This window comes from Manis pentadactyla, chromosome 1 (genome assembly GCF_030020395.1).
Source record: "Manis pentadactyla isolate mManPen7 chromosome 1, mManPen7.hap1, whole genome shotgun sequence".
NCBI classification, from domain to species: Eukaryota; Metazoa; Chordata; class Mammalia; order Pholidota; family Manidae; genus Manis; species Manis pentadactyla.
Window position 1 is genome coordinate 235,650,804 of NC_080019.1, and position 22,813 is coordinate 235,673,616.

General features: G+C 53.4%; 1 protein-coding gene across 4 annotated transcripts in view; it reads right to left on the bottom strand.

Moving 5' to 3' along the window:
* The window catches only part of BSN (bassoon presynaptic cytomatrix protein), a 61,221-nt gene extending 39,102 nt beyond the window's left edge, over positions 1–22,119 (bottom strand). For all 4 annotated transcript variants that reach the window (XR_008992291.1, XR_005023189.2, XR_005023191.2 and 1 more), the window contains exon 1: positions 21,825–22,119. Coding sequence is in view for 1 of the 4 variants with exons in the window: in XM_036877843.2 (XP_036733738.2) it covers positions 21,825–22,009 (185 nt within the window). In the remaining 3 variants the exon portion in view is untranslated. The remainder of the gene's footprint in view (positions 1–21,824) is intronic.
* Positions 22,120–22,813: the final 694 nt, after the last annotated feature.

Genomic DNA, 22,813 nt, shown 5'->3' on the forward strand with positions numbered 1-22,813 from the left:
GTGGCAATCCTGGGGCCCACGTGACTTCTCAGGCTGATGACTGACAGTCTCCAGGAAGAGAAGACCCTCACGTCTGGGACACAGACAGGGCAGGCCCTGCCCAGCAGTCTTGCTCAGAAAGCCCGTTTGAGAGAAGCCTGGCTTTCCTGTGGCAGCTGCAACAGACACAACCCTCCGAGGCTGGCGCAGGCCCCACTGCTGAGGGCTTGCTCTCCCTACCCAAGAGGCACAAGGGAAATGCCACCAGCCCTACGTAGGTGGGACGCCGAGCAGCAGGCTTGCCAAGCATGGATGCACCCACCTGGGCCTTCTGAGCACGCACAGGGCCCTCCAAGCCCACCGCACCCTTTCCTCTTCCCACACTGCCTCCAGACAGCAGGTCCCAGGGATCCTTACTGACGCCCTTATCTCCCAGTTTATGTTCTGCTCTTTTTCTAGAAGGCCCTTTGCTGAAAACCCGATTAAACCTTCAAATTCAGCTCAAGCACTCTGCTTGCCCTCTATGAGGCCTACCACACGCCTGCAGGGCCTCCCTGCAGCCCCGCCTGGTGCCTGGGGCCACTCGCAGGCGCAGCAAGAGGACCCCCAGGAAGCCTTCATCTACCGGATGCAATTCTTTCCCAGCTCGTGAGAATCAGAATGTCAAAAGGTGAGACTCAAGAATCCAGCGGGAAAACAGGCCCCTTCTAAATAACACCCACTGTGGCACGACAGGACCTGCAGACAGGAAGGCCATCCACACCCTCGCAACCCTCAGCTTCACTGTCCTGCCCGCCCTATCGGCCTAGCTGCAGAAACGCACATGGATGATGGCTCGTTTTCCTCTTACGAACTCCGCAGTCTTCCCTCTGTGGGGTTCTTACCTCTCACTCGGGAGAAGAATCTAGTACCCACCTGTGGCATTTGGCTGCCCCCTGAAGCTGAGAGAGCCGGGGAGCGTTCGGGAGCACCTTCTCAGGCGGCTCCTGTCGGGACTCGCCCGTCGCACCTCAGGGAGCCTGCCTCCCTCTGGCAGAGATTTCCCCCGGAGGTGCAGGCCAGGAGGCTTCCCGCAGGGGGTGTCCCCCATCCCTCCCCACCCTGCCTTCCTATCATTCCCTCCTCCTCAAGAGCTGATCCTCAAGCCCCTGACGTCTCAGCCTGCTTGGGGTAGCTCTCTGGGCCTGGCCCAGCACCACAGCCACCCATGCAAGGAGCCGCCCAGGGAGGGGCAGGTGTGTGAGCGACCACCATTGGGCCCACGGCTGACGGGCACGAGGCTCACCCAGAGCTGCCCCCTCTGCAGGCGCCGCGCAGGCCGCCCACACCTGCGCCGCAGCCCTGACTCACAGCCGCCTCTGCTTCCACATGGCACACAAGGGCCATCTGTCACTGAGGAAAGAGGACAGTGTGCAGGGGAGAGTGGGCTGGGCCAGGGCTGGGGCGGCCAGGCTCCGCACGCCATCCTCCGGCTGACCCTGCCCACAGCTCTGTCGCGGAGGCCCAGAGGGGGGACCCAGGAGGGACGAGGGCAGGCAACAAGCCGGCAGAACCGTGATTCTGTCATGCACCCCTGTCCCCGCCCAACCCGAGGCATCGCCACTGTCCTCAGAGAGCCAGTCCGGTCAGAACGAGCCGCCTCGCCCTCCTGGGGACACAGTGGAGAGCAGAGGGGCGCAGCAGGCCGGGAAGGGCTGAGGGGCCCAGGCTGCAGCCGATGCCCTGCTCAGGGACAGAGCCAGCGGGCGGCAGAGGAGGGGCCCTGCCCCTGCCCCGGGCCTGCGGCCGACTACAGGGGTCTTGGGCCGAGCAGATCTCAGCAAGCGGGTCCGCTTCCCCACCTCTGCTCTGGGAGGCTTGAGTCTGCAGCTCGCGGAACTCCGCATCCCCTGCAGCCCTCGCAGGCACGGGGATGGAACTGGGGACCACGCACAACAACAGATGGCGCCCTTTCCCCCCAGCCAAATGTGGTGACTCACACACATCCCACAGTCTTCAGAAATCCAGTAACTACCTCCTGTTGAAAAATAAAAGAATAAATTCTTCAGAAGCTAGTGATACAGAGAAAACACCAGAGCACCGTTCTGGGGCCGTCCTGAGGCTGCAGGTCAGGCAGGCACGTCTGCGGCACAGCCTTCCCATGAGACGCGCCACAGAGCGGCCGTGGCGAAGAGGCCCGGCAGGGATCTGCTCCGGGCAGGGCCGCCCAGCCTTGGGCCCTCATGCCCGCTCTGCCCCTGGCTCCACCTCCGACTTTTTGGCCGCGACACAAGGCAGCACAGGAGGCAGAGCTACACACAGAGGCCGACCTCGAAGAGGCCCTGGGAAGGAGGCCAAGCCCAGGGAGTGAGCAGGGGTCTCCTCGTCTTCTGCAGGCCTTTCAGCAGGCCTCGTGTGCAACGTTCAGTGGCTGGGATGATGGCCACCTGCCCTGTGACCTCCTCCTCTGCCCTCCCAGTCCTCCTGACCTCACCTCCAGGCCACCCCCCACCCTGGCCCCAGCTTCCTTCTTCTGGAGCCCAGGGTCCTGCCCGCTATTTGCCTCCCCCTGTGGAGCCCACTGTCCTGTCTGCTCCCCCAGAGGGGCTTCTCTGCACAGAACAGGTATCTGCCATTGGTCTGCGTCACAGCAGCTAAGGCAAAGGACCTGGGGCCTCTTGCCCTGTCCCAGTCTTGAAGATGGCGCCTTATCTACTCCCTCTTCATTCCCTGGGGGCCATTCTTCTGTCTCAGACCCATGTTCAACAAACTCTGCCCCTGGCTCCCAGATGGGGGCTTTGGGCTGTGACTACAGCCCCCACTCACCCCCAAGGCTCCGGGCCCCCTTCCTTCATGCACGTCACACACCGCAACCAGAATAACTGCCATGACCAGCCTCGGTGACCTTCAGCGGCTCCTCCGCCGCCTTCAGACTCAAGCCCACCAGGCCCTCCGGCCTCTAGTCTCACCCTTCTACTCGACCTGATGTCCAGAGGCCCCCCGCCCCAGCTGCCCCTTGCAGCCACTCCCTCACCACTCTCAGCCAACATGGTGCTGCAAGTCCTGGCTGCTGCAGTAAGGCAAGTAAATGGGATAAAAGGCATTTGGGTCAGAAGGGAAGAAATAAAACTGCATTTATTTGCAGATGACATGATTATCTACATAGAAAATTAGATGACAAAGGTCTGCAAAGGAATCTATAAAAACAAAGTCATAGTACTATTAAGTAAGTTCAGCAAGGTTGCAGGATAGAAAATAAACACAAATGTCAATCATATTTCTATATACTAGTAATGAACATGAAGACATCAAAAGTAAAAGCACAATACCACTTACAATCACTCCAAAGAAAATAAAATACTTAAGACACTTTAAAAACATTTACAGGATCTGTATGCTATAATTAGAAAATGCTGATGAAAGAACTCAAAGAAGACCTAAATAAATGGGCAGGCATACTATATTCATGAACTAGAAGACTCAACATAGAAAAAGTATCAATTCTCCCCAAATTGATGGGTAGGTTTAATGCAATTCCTATCAAAACCCCAGTAAGGTTTTTATAGACATAGACTAACTTATTCTAAAACTTATATGGAAAATCATGAGCCATAGAACACTAAAATAATATTGCCAAAGAAGAGTAAAGTGGGAGGGAATTTTCTACCCAATATTAAGGCTGACTGTATAGCTTCAGTACTCAAGACGGTGTGGTATTGGTAGAAGGACAGACACACAAATCAATGGAATAGAACAAAGGATTCAGAAATAGATCCACACAAATATGCTCAACTGATTTTTTACAAAGGTGCAAAACCAACCCAATGGAGGGAGGATAAGCCTTTTCAACAAATGTCAGAGCAACTGGACATCCATAGACAAAAAAAAAAAAAGATTGGCTGAAGCCACATACCTTATACAAAAATAATTAATTCACAATGGATAATTTATTTGTCAGGAAAATCCTCAGGATCTAGGCTAGTCAAAGCACTCTTAAACTTGATACTATAATGTATAACTGTAGGAAAAAATGGTTAAGTTGGACTTCATCAAACTAAAAAGTTTTATTTTGTTAAAGCCCATATGAAGAGAATGAAAAGAAAAGTTATAGAGTAGGAGAAAATGTTTGAAACCACATATCCAATAAAGGACTAGTGTCCAGAATATATGAAGAACTCTCAAAGCTCAACAGAAGAAAAAACTTAATTAGAAAATGGGTCAGACATGAACAGACTGTCTACTAAAAAAGGATGTGCAAATGGCAAATAAGCATATGAGAAGATGTTCAACATCATTACCCATTAGGGAAATGCAAATTAAAGCCACAATGAATAGCAGAATAACAGAAATAAAAAATAATGACAATACCATATGCTGGCAAGGATGTAAATAAACTGGATCACTCTACACTGCTGGTGAGAATGGAAATGGTATGGCCACTCTGGAAGACAGTTTGGCAGTTTCTGTAAAAAACAGGTGTGCAACTGTCACATTACCCAGCAACTGCCCTCCTGGGCATTTATCCCAGAGAAATGAAGACCTGCAGTCACATAAAAACCTGTGCATGAATTATTTGTAGTAGACCAAAACTGGAATCGCCCGGGTGTCCTTCCACAGTGAATGGTTAAACAAACTGCTGTACATCCATCCCATGGAATATTACTCAGCAGTGAATAGCAATGAACTGCTGATACACTCAACAGCTTGGACAAATTCTAGGGAATTATGTTGAGCGAAAAAAGCCAAACCCAAAAGGTTACATACTGTGTGATTCCACTTATGCAACATTTTTGAAATGACAAAATTTTTAAATGGACACACTAGTGGTTGCCAGGGATTGTGATGGAGTGGAGGGGAGAAGCAGGAGGGAGGTGGGTGGAGTTCCAGGAGGACAGCAGGAGATCCTTGTGGTGGAACTGTTTAGAATCTTGACTGTGGTGATAAACACAAAAATCAACACAGGTGACAAAACTGCACAGAGCTTGACAAGCATACACACAAGAGTAGAAGTAAAACTGGGGAAATCTGGGTAAGACTGGTGGGCTGCAACAATGTCAGTCTCCTGGTCGTGATATTACACTACAGTGTTGCAAAAGGTGGCCGCTGGAGGAAAGAGCCGAAGTGGGACAGGAATGCCTCTGTTTTATTTCTCACTGCTGCGTGTGAATCGAAAATAATCTTGGTTTTTTAAAAACTGAGTATATCTCAAATTAATTCTACTCTACTACTGGCTTGCCATTTTTAAAAACTGCGAATAAGAAATGTGTTGTTTTTCCATCATTTCCTATTATTCTACGTCTTTGGTTCTCAACCTTATCAGAGCCAATCATCTTTTTAATAACAACTATAAAGTGAGCTTAGAAATCTCTGGAAAAATAATTTTTAAAAGAAGGCAAAATAAAGACAGATAAACAGAAGCAGAAAAAAACCTGTTGAAAGCAAATTGCCTTACAAGAAATAATAAAGGTCGATCATATCTCAACAAAGTTGGGGGTACGAAGAAAAAACGGAGGAAGTCCCTCATGCAGACAGCAAGTGACAGCACACGGGGCTTCAGATCTACACGAAACACAGAGCGCGGGCACAGGGAAGTGTGTGGGCGACCCTGGGGGAGGGCGTAATTCCCCTCCTCTGTCCTCTTAACTGGTTAAAACACAACTGCATAAAATTCCGCGTGTGTGCACACTGTCGGGCTGATGATATACACAAGTGTAACGCTTGACAGGAAGAGCACAAAGGAGGTGTGTGGCGACAAAGCCTACTGAAGTAAATGACGTCAGAAAGTAACTCAAATGCATGGGAAAAATTAGGAGATTCAGAAACAGTACAGAAGACGGTTAATATGAACAAATTTTGCACAGGTACCTGCTCTCCATTTTTTCTATCAACTTCTTTGAAAGATCTAGATAAGATTATATGTGACATTATACAATGTTAATATTGATGACTGTATTGCTGGGTTCGTAACATATGGATACAATATATATAACAATAATAGCACAAAAAAGGGGAGGAAGTAGTGACTCTGGGTGGAGTAAAGTGTCTATATTCTAATAGAATTAAGTTAGCGTGAATCTGAAGTAGATTCTGACAAACTACAATGTATAGTGTAAGCCTTAAAGCAACCACTGGGCAAGTAATTTTTAGATATACAATTAAAAATCATCACAGGAATTAAAATGTTAACACTAGAAAGTGTTCACTTAATCCACAAAATGGTAGGACAGGAGGGAAGAATGAAAAGCATAAGGCATAAAGAAATCACAGAGCAAACCGGCAGATGTTCTAACCACATCCATAATATTACTCAAATAAAAATCAAATAAAACCCAATCTGATCAAAAGTCAGAGACTATCAGACTTGATTTTTAAAAATCCAACTATAGTCTATCCATTAGAGATACATTTTAGATTCAAAGACATGAACAGCTCGACATTTTTTTAATGGGAAAAGGTTACCATGCAAACAGCAACCACATGAGAGTGCCTATACTAACACCAGAAGAAAAACAGACCTGGGGGGGCAAAAATAGTTACTAAAGATAAAGGTTGATGAAAAGGTCGATCCATTAGAAAGATTAAATTTATATATAATTATTATAGTTATAAAAAATTATATACAACTAGTATACAATATATAATTACATGCAATTATAAACATATATACACCTAACAGAGCACCCAAGTCATGAAGCAAAAACTGACAGAATTAAAGAGAGAAAAAGAGAATTCAGCAACATTAGCTGGAGACCCTTACACCTTCTCAATAATGGACAGAACACGGAGGCAGAACACAGAAGACTTGAACACTGTGAACCAACTAGAACTGACAAGCAGCTATAAACCCTCCTGCCAACGAGAGTGGATGCACCTTCTCCGGTGCACGTGGAACATTCTCCAGGCTAGACCACAAAACATTTAAAAGAACTGAAATCATACAAAGTGTGTTCTCTGAACACAATATAACTAAATTAGAAATCAGTAACAGAAAGAAATGTGGGGAATTCACAAATAAATGTAAAAAAAGCAACACATTCCTAAATAGTCAATGGGTCCAAGAAGAAATCACAAGGGAAATTAGAAGATATTTTGAGAAGAATGAAAATGAAAACACAATATACCAAAACACACAGGGTGCAGGGAAAAGCAGTGTTCAGAGGGAAGCTTATGGCTGCAAATGCCTATATTCAAAAGAAAGGCCTCAAATCATTAAGGTCACCTTCTACCTTAATAACTAGGAAAGGAAGAGCAAACTAAAACAAGATAAGTACAAAGAAGGAAATATAAAGATTAGAATTTAAGTAAATGAACAGAAAACAATAGAGAAAACCAATGGAAGAAAAAATTGGTTCTTTGAAAAGATCAACAAAACCAACAAATATTCTTTTAATGAAGAAAAAAGATACAAATAACTAAAATCAGAAATGAAAGAGGGGATGTCATTGCTGATCTTAAGTAAATAAAGAGGATTCCAAGAGAATTTAGGTAACTTAGACGAAATGGACAAATTACGAGAAAGATGCAAACCACCTAAACAGACTTAGCAAGAAAAAAAAAAACCCTAAATATAGAGCTGTGACAGGTAAAGGGGCTGAATCAGTGCCTCTGAATTCCCACAAAGGAAAATCCAGGTCCAGGTGGCTTCAGTGGTGAATTTGACTAAACATTGAAAAAAGAATTCCTATCAACAAAGACACCACAAGAAAAGAAAACTACCAATCAATCTTCCTTACAAATAAAGGTACAAAAATCCTCAAGAAAATACCGGCAAACCGAATTCAGCAGCACATTAGAAGTACTATACATTATGACCAAATGGGGTTTATTCCTGAAATACAAGGAGAGTTGAACATCTGAAAATTAACCAATGTGATGTGCCATATTGATAGAATGAAGAAAAAAACATATGATCATCTTGATTGATACAGAAATAACATTTGACAAAACTCAGTATCTTTTCATGATAAAAACAGATTTAGGAATAAACCAAGAGTAGGAGGGAACTTCCTCAATATGATAAAGGCCATATATGAGAAAAACCACAGCCAATATCATACTCCATAGTGAAAATCAAACTTTCTATCAGAGATCAGGAACGGGACAAAGATGTTCGCTTTCACCACTTTTATTCACATAGTACTGGAATTCGTATCCAGAGCAAGTAGGCAAGAAAAAGAAATAAAAAGCAGTCATATTATAAAGAAAGAAGTAAACTATCCCCATTTACAGAGGAATCCACTAAAAAACTATTCAAACTAATAAATGATTTCAGCAGGGATGCAAGATTCAAGATCAACAAACAAAAATCAACTGTATTTCTATACACTAGCAATGAATAATCCACAAAGAAAATTAAGAAAACAATTCCATTTACAAGAGCATCAAAAAATAAAATACAAGATGTTCCCAAAGGTCTTTAGAGCAGTTTATCAGAACACACTGGTAAGCTGACTTCAGGTCATGATCCACAGACTTAATTCATTCTTTCTTAAATGCAAAAAAACAAGAAAGACAGACTTAGGTCTTTCTAATAATAAGTTAGCAAAATGTGAGATTCATATACTGAAAACTGCATAATATCGTCGAACTAAATCAAAGAACAGCTAAATAAATGGGAAGACATCCAGTTCATGGATTGGAAATCTTAATATCACGAAGAAGACAATATTCCCAAATTGCTCTACGGATTCAGTGCAATCTCTATCAAAATCCCAGCTGGCTTCCTTGCAGAAATTGACAAGCTGCTCCTCAAGTTCATGTAGAAATCTTAAGGACCCAGAATAGTCAAAACAATCTCGAAAAAAAACAGTCAGAGGAGCCACACTTTCTAATCTCAAAGCAATAGTGATCAGGACAGTGTGACACTGGCATAAGAATAAGTACACGCATCAATGAAAATAGTCCAGAAATAAACTTACACATACATGGTCAATTGATTTTTAGTAAGGATGCCAAGAAAACACAACAGAGATAAAAGAGTCTTTTCAACAAATGGTTCTGGGACAACTAGATACACACATGAAAAAGAATGAAGTTGGACACCTACCTCACACCAGGCATAAAAATGTATTCAAATGGATCACAGACCTGAATGTGCGAGCTAAAACCACAAAACTCTTAGAAGAAAACACAGGAGTGGATCTTCATGACCTTGGGTTGGGCAACAGTTTCTTATGTAAAACCAAAAGCACAAACGACAAAAAGAAAAAATAGCTAAAATATCAAAATTAAACTTTTGTTTAATAAAGAGTAAAAGATAAGCCACCGAATGGGAGAAAACAAACACGAGAAAGAAAATGCAAATCAGCGATCTGGTAAGAGTCTGCTCTCCAGAGTATAGAAATAAATTTTACAACCCAACCATGAAAAGACAACCCTACTAAAAAACAGGCAAAGGATTTCAATAGACATTTCTCTAAAGAAGATACGGAAATAGACAACAGGCACATGAAAATATATCCAACTCATTTGTCACTGGGCAAACACAAGTCACACCCATTAGGATGGCTGCAATAAGGATAATGGCAAGTGTTGGCCAAGACTTGGAAAAATGGGACCATCGTTGGTGGTTGGTTGGCTGTGGAACGAAGCAGTCGTTTGGAAAACAGCCTGCTAGCTCCTCGGACCTTATGTGGGGAGTTTCCATGTGGCTCAGCAAGTTTACTCCTAAGAATAGATCCAAAAGAAATTTAAAAATCCCCAGAACAAGTTTTCTACAGAAAAACTTGTGCTCAGATGACCAGGCAGAATTACTCATAATAGCCAAAGCCACAAATGTCCGTGAACTGCTGAATGAATAAAATGTGGTGTGTCCAGCCAATGGAGTGCTTCTGGGCAATGAAAACAAAGCACGGATGCTGCATCGTGAACAAACCTGAAAATGCGCTAAGTGAAAGAAACCAGGCCCAGGAGGAAAAAACATGTATCACGTGATCCACCACCTGGTGCGTCCCGGGCAGGACAGTCTGTGGGACAGACAGCAGGTCAGCACTGCCGGACGCTGAGGGGGGTGCCGAGTGAGAAGCCACTGCTAACAGACACAGGGTTCTTTCTGGTCTGACGAAAATGTTCTAGGCTTAGATTACAGCTCTTGTACAACTCCAAAAACCGTTAAGTGACACACTTTAAATAGGAGAATCTTATGGTATATGAATCATATCTCAAAAAAAAAGTGTTTAAAAATACTGAGCCTCTGTATTCTCAAATACGTAATGCTCACTTCTAAACTGTAAGCTTGTTCTACTGTGCTAATAATGTGTTCAGCAGTCACAAAATTAGAAAATAAAAAGAGGTATTTAAAAAAAACCTCGGCTCACGAAATGGGTAAGGATTCCCGTGCCCTTCGCTCCTGAAGTCAGGGTACTTAGCACCTCCGCACAAGCGGCTCAGGCGCTCGCTCCCTCCGTGTGCCGGGCTCCCTATTCACACCACCGACCTAACAACCACAAAAGCCAGGTACTGTCACCACTTGCAGTTTTCCAAATGAGAAGACTGAACATTAAGGCAACACAACAGCCTACAGCGCCAGCAGAGGCAGCAAGGCCGGGGCCCGGCCCGCGAACGCACGGCCCGCGCCTGCTCCCACACTCCTACTGAATGAATGGGGTCCTGCCCAGGGGCACGGAGGCCGGGTCTGGGGAAACATGCCTCCCGCTGTTTGGCATTTCATATACCCCACAATGTTTCCAGTAGGGTAGAATTTGAGTTAGAACCCCGACAAAAGTTCTTGATTTGATTGGTTGGACATTCGGAATTCGTGTTCCTGGGGCAAATCTGGGGTCAAAGGCCTCCCACAAGCAGTGGGGACACCAGCAAAACACAAAGACAGTTAGGGGGCAGGTCATGACCAGCAGCCAACAGCAAGGCTTCTGAGAACAGTGTGTGGCATGCAGTCGGTGCTCCATGAACGTCTGCCGAAGGGATGGATGGCCCCACGCCCCAGACCCCAGGAGGAGCTGGGCCACACTAGAGGAAATCTTCAGATTCCCAACACCCAAATCTTTAGTGGGAGAAGCCAGAGAGTCGGGGTCCGCCTGCCTTCGGATCTAGGGCCAAGTCCCAGCAGGGCCCCAGGTGGCGCTCTAACACAGGGCAGCACCGGCCACGAGGAAAGGGCAGATCCGAGCTACAGACACTCCCTTAGGCTGCAGGCGATGGTGCTGTGCACGAGTCTCCTGCTCAGAGGACTGTGAACCTGGGCAATGCAACATGCAGAGGGTTTGAATGAAGAGAAATGAGTTCCCATCTGTGCCGGGGAAGAAGGGATTTCGCAGGGACTCTGCACCCAGGAGGTGGCCCAGGCCAACTAGAGCCTGGGGGCACGATGGGAGGCGGAGCCTCAGGGGGAGGCCACAGCGTTGGCCCTCACAGGTGGGCCAGTTGGGGTCCAGCTGGGACAAAGGGTCTGGTAGCTTGCCTAGACAGGAGAGTGGCTAACAGCCTCCAAAATCCCAAGGACGGCAGTGATGAGGTGACCAGACTTACCCTGGGCCAGGCTGCTGATGCCCTGGGAAGGGGGGGCAGGAGAGGCCCTCCCCACCTCGGCCTGTGAGCAGCTGGCTGCAAAGCCAAGTTGCCAAGTGGTCCTGCTTCTTCAGGAGGTTTGGGTATCTATCCTTTGACTGGCAGATTCAAGGTGGGAACTAAGGCAGGTGGGGGGACTGGGAGGGAAGCCAAGGAAGGAGTGGCAGGTGGCCCCGGGGACCCTGGCGAGCCTGGCAATACAAGAGAGGAGATGCCACAGCCGGTGGCGCTCCACAGACAGAGCGGCCCATGCACCGGGGCCTGGTGGAGACACGCCCACAAGGCGGGGCAGGGCGACCCACTCTGGGGCCCACGCAGGCAGAGAACGCTGGCCAGTCCCTGACCCCTGACACCGAGCTCCCAGGGCCCTCAGGAGGGACTCAGTGCGACGCCAGTGTCCTGGTGCCCAGTGACAACGCGACACTGTGACCAGCCCCGGGTGTGCATGTCCCTGTCTTGGCCACTGTCTCCAGGGGTGCAGACCCTGCACAACACTGTGCCCCCTCCTTAGGCTAACCCTCAGCAGGGGCAGGGGGACGGGCTCAGCCTGGCACGTTTGCTCCTCGGCAGCTCCCGCTCAGGGCGCTGAGTCCTGGAGCAGCTGCACCCCATCACCATGGCCCAGCATTGCGCCTGGAGTGGCCCCTGGGTGCTTGGGGGCCACAGGTCTTCTCTGGTGATTGAATGTCTGTTACTACAGAAAATAAAGCTGAGCTACTAACAAAAAGAAGCGTGTGCCTATGTACACAACTGATTCGTGGACGTAAATGTGGGAGAAAGGTCTCAGAAATAACGCACAGAGAAGCAATGATGCTGAGAAAGGAGGGGGAATACAAGTTTTACCCGATATGTGGCCAGATCATTTGCAGATTTACATCAAGAATACGTTTCTGTCTTACATGTACAGTTAAAGCATTCCAGAAGATCTCATCTACACAGTAAAAACTCAAAGTATGTGCACACACTGAAGTCAGGAGAGGCCCATAGAAACAGGAGACAAGGAAAGAGCACGGGGGGCAGAGACAGAGCGCACCTCACTGCAAGGGGGTCCCATGCGGGCACGACACCTTCCCAAAGGTGCTACCGAGGGTCCACTCCTAGGGCCCCGCTGCGCACCTCCCTGCTGGGCACTCGGGAGCCCAGGGCCCCTCTGTTAGCTAGTCGGGGATGAGAAGACAGTAAACTGCAAGTCCCCTGCCCCCACCCCGCTAAGCAGCCATGTAGTTAGCACTGTGATCAGTGGTGCCATGGTCGCCCAAGGGAAGCCTTCCTGCTTCCGCCCCCAATGCACCCCACCCTTCCTCCACATCTCTTCTCCCTTGGTGAACCAAGCAGACCAATGGGGTCGGCCCCAGGGGCCTCTGTTACATCTGTCTGGGGCCTGGTTTCGGCTTCCCAGAGGTGCGCCGTGTGCTGCTGGGGTTGTAGGAGGTGCACCCTGCAGCCCACCGGGCATAGAAGGGCCCCGTGAGCCCTGTCGCGGGCCAGCTGGACTGGTGGGAACAGCGGCGGGCACCCCTGCTGGCGTGCCTGCTTAGAGAGGCATGTTGGCAGCATCCTTATGGAAGAGCACGCAGGACAGACCAAGCCTCCAACTCCAGGAGAAAAACCTTCTCCACCAGAGGCCAGAATTCACCACAGCCACCCTGAGCCCCTCCCCAGCGTTCCTTGGGGGCCACAGAACCCTGGCTCTTGAGAAGCCCGGGTGAGCCCAGGGGCTGCTGACAGCTGCCCGGCACTGTTCTGACATGGGAGGAGGAGGAGGCAAGGCCCTTCTCTCCCCAACCCCCCAGGGCCACGTGTGGGTGAGCTGACGCAAGGCTGCCCGGGGCTGGGGGCCAGGCCCCCCTGGGCAGCAAAGCTGCTGGCCAGAAAAGTGAACACACTCACGGTGTCAGAGCAGAAGAGGCCTCGGAGGCGGGACTCTGGGAGGAAAGGCAGCTGCCCACGGGCACCCAGGGGTGGCGCTGGAGCCCAGGCCGTGAGGCATGTCCCCACTTCCCAGACAAATGGAGTCAGCACGCTTGCAGCCAGCGCTACGGCAGTCCCTCCGTGCCCCCTGGCTGCCTCTGTCTCACATGGAGACCAGGTTCTCCGGGGTGAAGGCAAAGGGCTGCTGGTGGAGGAGGCTTCACAGGGTCACTCTGCAGATGGCCCTGAGAGTGGACAGTGGGCTTCCCACTCAGTGGAGGGATCTGATGGAAGGCCCGGCCAGTGGTCACGCCTGACAGAGCCTCTACTCCCGACGAGCCCTGAGAAGAGACCAGAACCCGGATGAGCATCTGAAAACGTGTCTTCGGAAACACGGCTGCCACCTCCCTTCCGCTTGGGGTGCCGGTGACATCTGGTGCCCTCCCACGGTGGCAGGGCAGCTAGTTGAAAAAACGGCCCAGAAGTAAGGCAGAGCCACGAGCTCCTGCTGGAGCTGGGGAAAGCCGGGGGGCAGGCAGACAGGCGGGGGGCAGACTCCACCTCAACGCCAGCCCCGCCGCCCCGGCTGGCTCTGCGGGCCACAGCCAGAACAGGCCTCTTCCTCCCACCCACATTTATGCTCCATCTCCCACCAGAAAAGAACCTTCTGCTCCTCTGAACGTGAGCCGCAGGGCCTTCACGTGCGGCCGCTCCGCCTAGCAGGCTCAGCCCCGTGCCACGCCACTCACCGGCCTCCTGGACTCCCACTCCCTTCTCAGACCATGCGCTGGTCCCCACCCAGCGTCACAGCCTGGGGGCCTCGTTCTTGCTGCATCTGCTCCTTCAACAGCACTTTGATTTGTGTGTGATTAATGCCAGTCTCCCCCTCTGAGACCTCAGCTTCTCAAGAGCAGGCCCAACACAGGCCATTCAAGGTCAGACGCAGGGGTTTGGAAGCGGGCTCACAGGGCCGCCCAAACAAGCACAGCGCCTTAGTTATTAACCCAGTTCCAGGGACAGCGCCGGCATCCGGAAGGGTCTCCCGAGGTCGGAAGGGATCTCCACATGCCACCAGAGGAAGCACGCGGCTGGGCCCCGTGAAGGCCCCGCACATTCACACTCAGGTCGCACGAGCCTAGGCTGGAGGGAACCCGAGCTTCCTGCTGAGATGCCAGCCTGAGGCTGGGCACGAGCGAGGCAGATGCAGGGCACCCGCAGGCTGCTGTAGGGAGGCCCCACACCCTTCCCTGCGTGACGTGCTGAGCCCCAGCCTGTTCTCCAAGCCTCCCTGTCCTCAGCAGACGGACAGCTTCGGGCAGGCCAAGCAGGCAAGGGTCCCAGAGCCCCATCCGAGCCATGGGGCTGGAGAGGTCACGTCTAGGGAAGACGGGACCCAAGGGTGCAGGTGCAGAGAGCTAAACCTGGGAGCAGGTAGGTCAGCTGTGCCCAGGGCAGAGACGGGGCCAAGAGCAGGGAGTGTGAGGAAGCCCACTTCAGACAAACAGGAAGGACTTACCCACAGTGGAGCCGTCTGCCCTTGGGAGGCACCACAGGCCACCGAGTGACCAAGGCAGAAGCCCTACCTTCAGGCCACCCAGGAGCAGATAGATGCTCTGGCATCCACTGGGCGGTTAGATTAGGTACTCAAAATAAAAGGGTGGGGCAGACATACCACCTGCAGGGGCCGAACCACGCACTGGAAGGAAGAGGACCGTGGCATTGCGGGCGCCCTGGCCTGAGCGCACAGGGCCCACTGAGCTGCAGGACAGACGGCAGAGAGGCGCCCGCCCGCCGCCGGACGGGAGGCTGCACACTGCCCGGCCCCTCGGGCCAGCCCTGCCCTGGGGACCGCGGGAGTTCCTGCGGGGCAAGGCGGCACTCAGGAGGCGTGGGGCCAGCACCGCAGGGAAAGGGAGGCTGCACAGGCCCTGCCGCCTGGGGAGCCCCAAGGCAGGCCACCCACTTCTCCAGAGCTCCTCCCCAGGAGCAAGCAGCGGGCGAGCCGGTGGTGCAGGTGCACTCAGAGGAGGGCACCCAGGCCACAGCTCCTCTTCCGGCCGCCGCAGGCTGCACCTGGGAGACCCCCGGTGGGCTCAGAGGCAGGGAGCCTGGCCCTTCCTTCCCCCTCACCTCACAGGGGCTGCTGCCCCCAGTCAGAGCTCTCACTGCACAGGTGTACCCAGCACGCACAGCTGGTGTGTCGGCAACATCACCTCCTGAGTTCTGACCCCCCACGACGCTTCTTCACCCCCACTCCCCCAACCCTGCCCTTCGTTCAGATGCCCTCCTTCCTCATCCTGTTCGCGTCCGCAACGCCCTCCCCGTCCTCTTGCTAAATTCTGCATCTCCTCAGAGCAGGGGGCAGGGAGTGACGTGTTCCTCCAGCTGTGCGTGGTGTGCGGCACCCGGTTCCCAGCGTCAGCTGGCGCTGGGGTGTGTCTGTGAGCTGGGAGGCCCCCCCAACCCCCACCCCGCACACATGCTCGGCTGCCGAGGGCGAGGAATGACACGCCTTCAGTCCCGCGCATTCACCGCATTCACCGTAGGAAGAGGAGGCGGGGGCAGGCTCAGGGGACTGCGGGTGACGGTGTCAGCGAGCACCCTCCTGCCCCACCAGACTGTGAGCCCCCGGCGGCTCCTTCTTTCCTTCCTCCCGTTTCACCCACGCGTGGGCACCCAGAGGTGTTCAGCCAACAGCTTCCAGAACACACAGATAAAAATTCCCTTTAAAATTCTCCTACTTCTAAGTAGAATTTAGTTGTAGAAATCTGTCACAGTCGCTCCAGTGCACAAGTAGCGCTGGCAACCCCAGTTACCCACCTGCCCACTCCGCCCTGATCACCCACCTGCTGGCACCGAAGTGCCACACGGACAGGTGAGGAGCCACCACGGAGAAGTTTCCCTCACTTCCTCTTTCTTCCAAAGCACCCAAAGGCCATACCGGTTCCCCCAGCACCAGAGAGCTCCGGCCCGGAGGGATGGGGGGAGGGGCTGATCTGGCAGGCAGGCTGCTCCTCCCCTCAGTGGTTGGGGCCGACCCTCCCTTCCCCTTCCCTCAGGGAAAACCTCTTCTTCACCTGGGGTCTCCACCCACATGGGGGCAGGCAGGAAGCTCTGGATGGGACCCCAGAGGGACCTGGACACCCCTGGAGGCTCCCAGCATGCCTCCCTGTGACCCTCTGGTCAGAGAGCAGTGGACACCAGGTGAGGGGTGTCTACCAGAGCAAAGCTCTCTTTGGAACCCTGGGCGCTCATAAGGGCAAAGGCCAGGACAGTCACAGCGGCCCTGGGCCCAAGGCAGAGCCCAAGCTGGGGGCACACCCCCTCTGTCCCATGGCACAGCTCGCCAGACCCTACAGGACAGCGTGTGGGCTGAGAAGAGGCCAGGGTCCACAGGGCCCCACCAAAGGCCCAACCCACGGGGAGGGACGCCCTCCAGGTTGGACACCAGGATCACATCTCCTCTACCACAGGCAGGACCCCAGAGGCCAGGGCCCCAATTCTTTCCCAGTTTCCACCCTGTGCTGCTGAGTAGGGGCGGAGAGGGCCCTGCAGGAAAGGAGCGTGAGCAGGTGCCACCAGCCCAGAGTCCACACAGCATTCCGAGCGCCCAGAACCCACTGTGAGGCCTGACCTCCTGCGGCTGGGCTGTCCAAGTCCAGCTCAGCAGCAGGGCCTCAAGTCCTAGTGACACTCAGCCCTTGCTGCAGGCACGCAGGTCTCAGCCACCGTCCACCTTTTAAAAAGTGAGTCCCAGGCAGGAGGACAAATAAGGCCAGGATAGACGGGGTGAGCGCCAAGCGTGTGCAGTACGGACACCAGAGCTGTCGGCGCACAGTCCACCCCGCCAGTCGGCCCCAGAGATGCACATGGGCCATAGGCCCGGGGACAGAGCCACACACAGGGCCTGCCCCTCCCCACCGCCATCACTGACAGGGGGAAGGGCCCCATTCAGACGTGCAGGACATCTGAGGAGAGAGAGGACTCCCTGAAGCCCCATAGCCGATCTCTCAGCAGCCTGCTGCTCACATACACAGGGAGTCCCCCCAAAGCCGGGTTGAGAAGGCACACCCAGGGCTCTGAACACAATGCCTTCTTAAACTCAGGGCCAAAGAGCAGCTTTAGAAAAAGAACAGCCAGGTGACCCACTGCATCATTCTTTGGCTCCCAAACACGTCCAAAATCTGGCTCTCCTTTCACTGAGTTCCCAGCCTCTTCGTGTCTGACATGAGAACAAACTCTTTTTAAAAAGCTAGAATTTCTTGGCCCAAAGAATGAAATTAGAATGTGCATTGCTTCTAGATATAATTCCCAGTCTACAGGAAAACTATGGGACAGAGGAACACCTTAAATGACACCACAGGGGTACCACGGAGCATAACCCAGAACAGGAGCAAATGACGGGCTCACTCCTCTGCTCATAAACCGCGGGGTATGAGGGAGAGAGGACCCCAACGGCTGCACCAGGCCAGCGTGTCGCACGGGCCCTGTGTGGGTCACGACTCAGACACGCCAACTGTAACAACAGACACAGAGATGATCAGAAAATCTGGACCCTGACTGCGTGCTAGCTGAGACGGACAGGGGACTGTCATCCTGTTTAGATGCAATCCTGGTTCATACACAGCCCTTGTTTCTTACAAATACACACTGAAATGTTGATGATGAAACATGGGACGTCAGGAAGGGGCTTCCCTGGGGGGAGAAGTGGGGAAGACAGACAAACTTGGCGACCATGCATGGGTGGTGGCTGCGGCTGGGCAGCAGGAACATGGGGGTCGGTGAGCTTTTCTCCTTACTTTTATGTATTTTGAAATTTTCTGTAATAAGAGTTTTTTTTTTTAAAGATAGCCTCTCTCCCCATAAAATCTCCATAACTTTTTTTGTAATTGGTAGCATCTTATCAGTCTCACTAATGCTGGGAATAGCTATATTATCAAGGCTGCCCCTCTCTCACTGTCAAGAAATGCAAAAATGGTTGGTTGCCCACTTTGAGTGGGATTTTATCATCATCTCCATTCAGATCGGTCACACCCCAAGGTGTGTTCTCCGTGGGAACCCAGCCACGGGGGTCATTCTCTCTAACTGGTTAAGGACCATTATTTCCACACCTGGCAACTGCATCCTTACAAATTAGTCCCAGTTCTTCTAGGACCTGACTGTTAATGCAGTATAAGAAATCTAGCTAATCCAAGAGACGTAATGCTGGACAAACCCACTTATTTTATTTCTATTTTTTATTGATATTTAATGATAACAGACCCATTCTGAGAAAGGAATTCTGGGTGAGGTTCCCAGAGAAGCCTCGACCCCTCCTCCCAACAAGTGGCCAGGCTGTTTGTGCCCAGCTGCCTTTGTCTTAGGAAGTCTCCATGGCGTGTGGGCTGGCACCGATGAGAGGCGCCCTCAGCAGACCAGGGACTTGGGTGGGTAAGGAGGGACAGGTGCCTCACCTGGCTCGCTGGGCTCCAGCCCTGCCCTCGCCCGTGCTCACACTCCTCAGGCCATTGCTCCCTCCCTCCACCTCTCACCACCCCACTTCCCCCAGCACACCTTGGGCTTCTCCTTTTGGAGCCCGGCTCTGCCACTCCACTCTCCCCACCTGACAGCCCTTCTAGAAGCACCAGCCATTCGTCACTTCCCAGACACCGAGCTGCCTGCAGTGTCACTCCCGGGATCCTTCCACCACCTGCCGTGTGACCAGCCAGATTGTGAGGTGCCAGAGGACAGGGAGTGTCGTTTACCCTTCCAGACCCCACACAGAGCCCTGCAGGGTGTGTGCCCTTGATCCCGGATGGGCTGACTCAAGCGCACGTCCATGGGGCTGACAGGGATGAGTCAGGTTGCTGCTGGTCTACGGGACCCTCTGCGGCTTTTACAGGTGCGCTCTGAGGCACTGATAAAGTTCCACGTAGGACCGTGGTGTCCGTGCGGGTGTGGTAAAGTCCTGCGGGCTGGAGTGCCTCACTGCAGGGCACACACATCTCCATAAAATCAGTGAGCGAGTGAGAGGGCACCCCCCTCGAGGAGGATGCAGCCCAGACCAGGGCATATGGCTCCGAAGCTGGGACTCCTTGGAAAAGGCACAAACTATAAAACTACCTGTGACCCTGACGCCAGCAGCGGGAAGCCCTGCCTTGAGGGACTCCCCAGTACCCGAAGGGCCACATCACTCACACAGGCAAAGGGCGGCACTGTGGGTGTGGTGGCAGGGCCCCCACAAGACTCCAGCCGGGCTCTTCAGCCACACAAGGTGGAGCTGCCCCCACAGATTCCTGCTCAGCTCTGTGAGGGTGAAAAGACTGCTTCAGCCAGGATGGCAATGGTAACAGCGACAGGCAGAGCCAGGAAACACCGCCCCAGAACCTCAAGTCCACCCCTCTATGGGCTTAGTAGAATGATTTTGCCTGTCCCTGACCCTCCCCTACCGCTATGAGGTTTCCAAATGCCCCAAAATTCACAAGCTTGCTGGAAACTATGCCACCGCTCTTTCCTGAATGCGCAGAAGCACATGCCGTGGGGCTTCTTCTCCATCGATGGGCCAATCTGTACAGCAGCATCTCAGTACAGAACATGCTAAATTTGGCAGCAGGTGCCTGAGACGCTCTGGCAAGAGGAGGTAGGAGCTGATGCAGAAGGAGACATACTCTGGAGGTGCAGCTCAGCTAAGGGGCTGTGACAGGCTGAATATCAGCTAGAACAATAAACCCCATCTCCTAAGGGCCTCCAGTCCTGGGCTTTGGTTGACAAGTAGCCACCTTACCCCTGAGCCTGACAGCTGTAGGACCTTAGCACCACAGCCAGGAGCAAGATTATGTGAACCCAGCAGGAGCCTGCCATTCCCCTAACCCACAGGGGTCCGCGGATCTGCCCTGAGGCGGGCTGCAAGGCGGGGTAGAAATGAAACACTGAAAAGGAATGTGAGCAGTAGACACCAGCTTCCTTCCTGTCCCTGTGAGCTGCCCAAGTCTTTCCAAAATTACATATGCTTGTCTCTGCAACATCAGATAAACTACAAACAGAGGCCCTGCTTGGCTTCCAGAAGAGCAATGTCAAATCCCCACATAGAGAACGCCCATTGACAAGGTGTGTTTCCATTCAGTTGGAGAGAGAGCTCTAAATAAAGCCTGGGCAAGCCTCGCCCAAGCTAAAACTCAACCAGCAGCCCAACACGCAGCAAAATGGACCATGTCTGCAGTGCTAAGAACCGTGGGCCACCCAACCACATTCCTGTAACAGCTAATGTAAAATGGGCAGGTACCGCTCTAAAAGCGATGCTCCCAGGCTAGCCGGTCTGCGTCAGGTTTCACACCAATAGACGTTCGTTATGGTTAGTTGTCTAAGAAATGACTTCTGAGGAAACAGATGTATAACAGGCACAGTTGGGCAGCTGAAGAACAAAAAATGATGCTCCCTCGCAGTCTGTGTGCTCCCACACAGAAAAGGTGAGGCAACATTTCAGCAGACACACATGGGGCCAGAGGCACCCCCGCTGCTACTCCCCAGACCTATCTGGTGTAAGGACAATGCCTTCCATCTTATCTTGTCGCCTCCTGGTAGCTGCCCTGAGTTTTCAGGCTACTGACGAGTTCCATACTGGCAGTCCCTTCCCCTGCATCCACAGACCCATGATGGCTTTTGTAGGATCTCAGTTGGCATACATTTTAAAGGTGCTGGTTTAGCAGCATTTGATCAGATATGTTCTGCTGAAACCATTCCGTGTGGGCTTCATCTTTTCCACTGGTCTGAAGTGGTCATCTAAATCGTAAGACAACGGGAACACACTTGACGCGGGATGATTCAATAGCATCTTTGCTGCACCCCAAAGTGTTTTACTAAACCTTGGTGAAAGCACATGACCCTGTTAGTATTATTGAACCCAAATAAGTACCTTCTGTGGTTCAGTCGCATTTTCCCTTCCTCCAAAGATGATTATAGTCCCTAAATGTCTGAGGAAAGCACATGACCAAGTTCTTGGTTCAACTATTTCCATATTTCCCTGTTCCTCGCGGTGACACTTACCTCCCTTGACAGCCACTCCCATTGTGCTCCTTCCTCGGCCCCACACAATGGACACTCGCAGACGCCAGCAGGCGGGGAGGACGCTTTCCTCCCGCCGCTCCCGAGCGCCCAGGGACCAGGCTGAGGTTACATAAGCCCCTCCTGGGCCGGGCGTCGGGGGAAGCGAAGTGGGTCCGTGACAGAGTCACGGTCTGCAGGCCCCGACTGCCCTGCGCTCACTCTCGTGCCTTGACAGAGCGGGGGCTGGAAAGCGAGCGCCGGGCCCGCAATCTCCAGCTCACGCCAACCCCGCCGGCTCGGCGCGCGGCCGGCTGCGACCCCGCGTCCACACTGGGCGCGGGTCCCGGGCCCGGCCTCGGCGGAGCTCCGGACGCCGCGCCGTGCCGCGCGCTCACCTGCTGCGCGCTTACCTGCCGGGGCCCGGGCCGGGGGGCCCAGAGGGGCCCGGGCGCGCCGCGCCCGCCGCGGGGAGCTGTCCGCCGCCGGCCGGTGCTGAAGGCGGCTTCCCTGCGCCGGGGCCCGCACCCGGGCCGGGGCCTCCGGGCGGCGGCGGCCCGTCGCCAGCGCCGCCCTCCAGGCTGGCCTCGTTGCCCATGGCGGCGGCGAGCCGCGGGTCAGGGACGCGCTGGGCCCGCCGGCGGCTCCCAGACTGCCGCTCACACGCTCGGCGCCGCCGCCACCGCCGCCGCCGCCGCCATCTCCCTGCTCGGCTCGCGCCGCCGCCCGCCGCCGCGCATGCGCCCGCGCGTCCGCCCGTGCGCGGCCCCACCTCCGCGCGCGCTCCCGCCAGCCCGTGCGGGCGCGCGCCCACAAGCCCGCGACTCTGTCGCCCGGAAGCCGCCGCCGGCGCCGCCCCCGCGTCGCGTGCGGCTGGACCCGGCGGGCTGGGGGCGTCGGGCGCCGGGCGAAGGGCCCCGCGGCGCGCGGTGGGGCGGGCGCGGCCCGAGCGCCTGGAGATTCCTGCCGTGGACGTGGCTGGCGGGGGCTCCTCTGCCCAGCCCCGGTGCCCCAGCTGGGGCTTCGTGGAGCCAGGCCTCAGGGGGGCCCCGGGCGTGGCCCGGAAAGGTGTCCAGAAGCAGAAAGGCAAATGCACAGGGGGGTTCAGAGGCGCAGGGTCACGGGGGACGGGGCCCTGAGGACGCTGGGGGCCCGGGTCGTGAGGGTCTCACAGAACAGCCGGGGAGTGCGGGCTTGGTCCGCACGGCGCGCGCACCGGCCGCGATGCACGCTGAGGCCCGGTCCCGCGGGACAGCGGCCTCGGGACGCGTCCCGGGACAGGTGGAGGCCGTGTCAGGGCTGGCGGATGCCCGCCGCAGGGCTCAGCAGGCCCCGGGCCGGCGCTGGGGGTGCTGGAGAGGCTGTGACTTCTGAGAGGCCCGGAGCTGGGCTCCCAGGGACT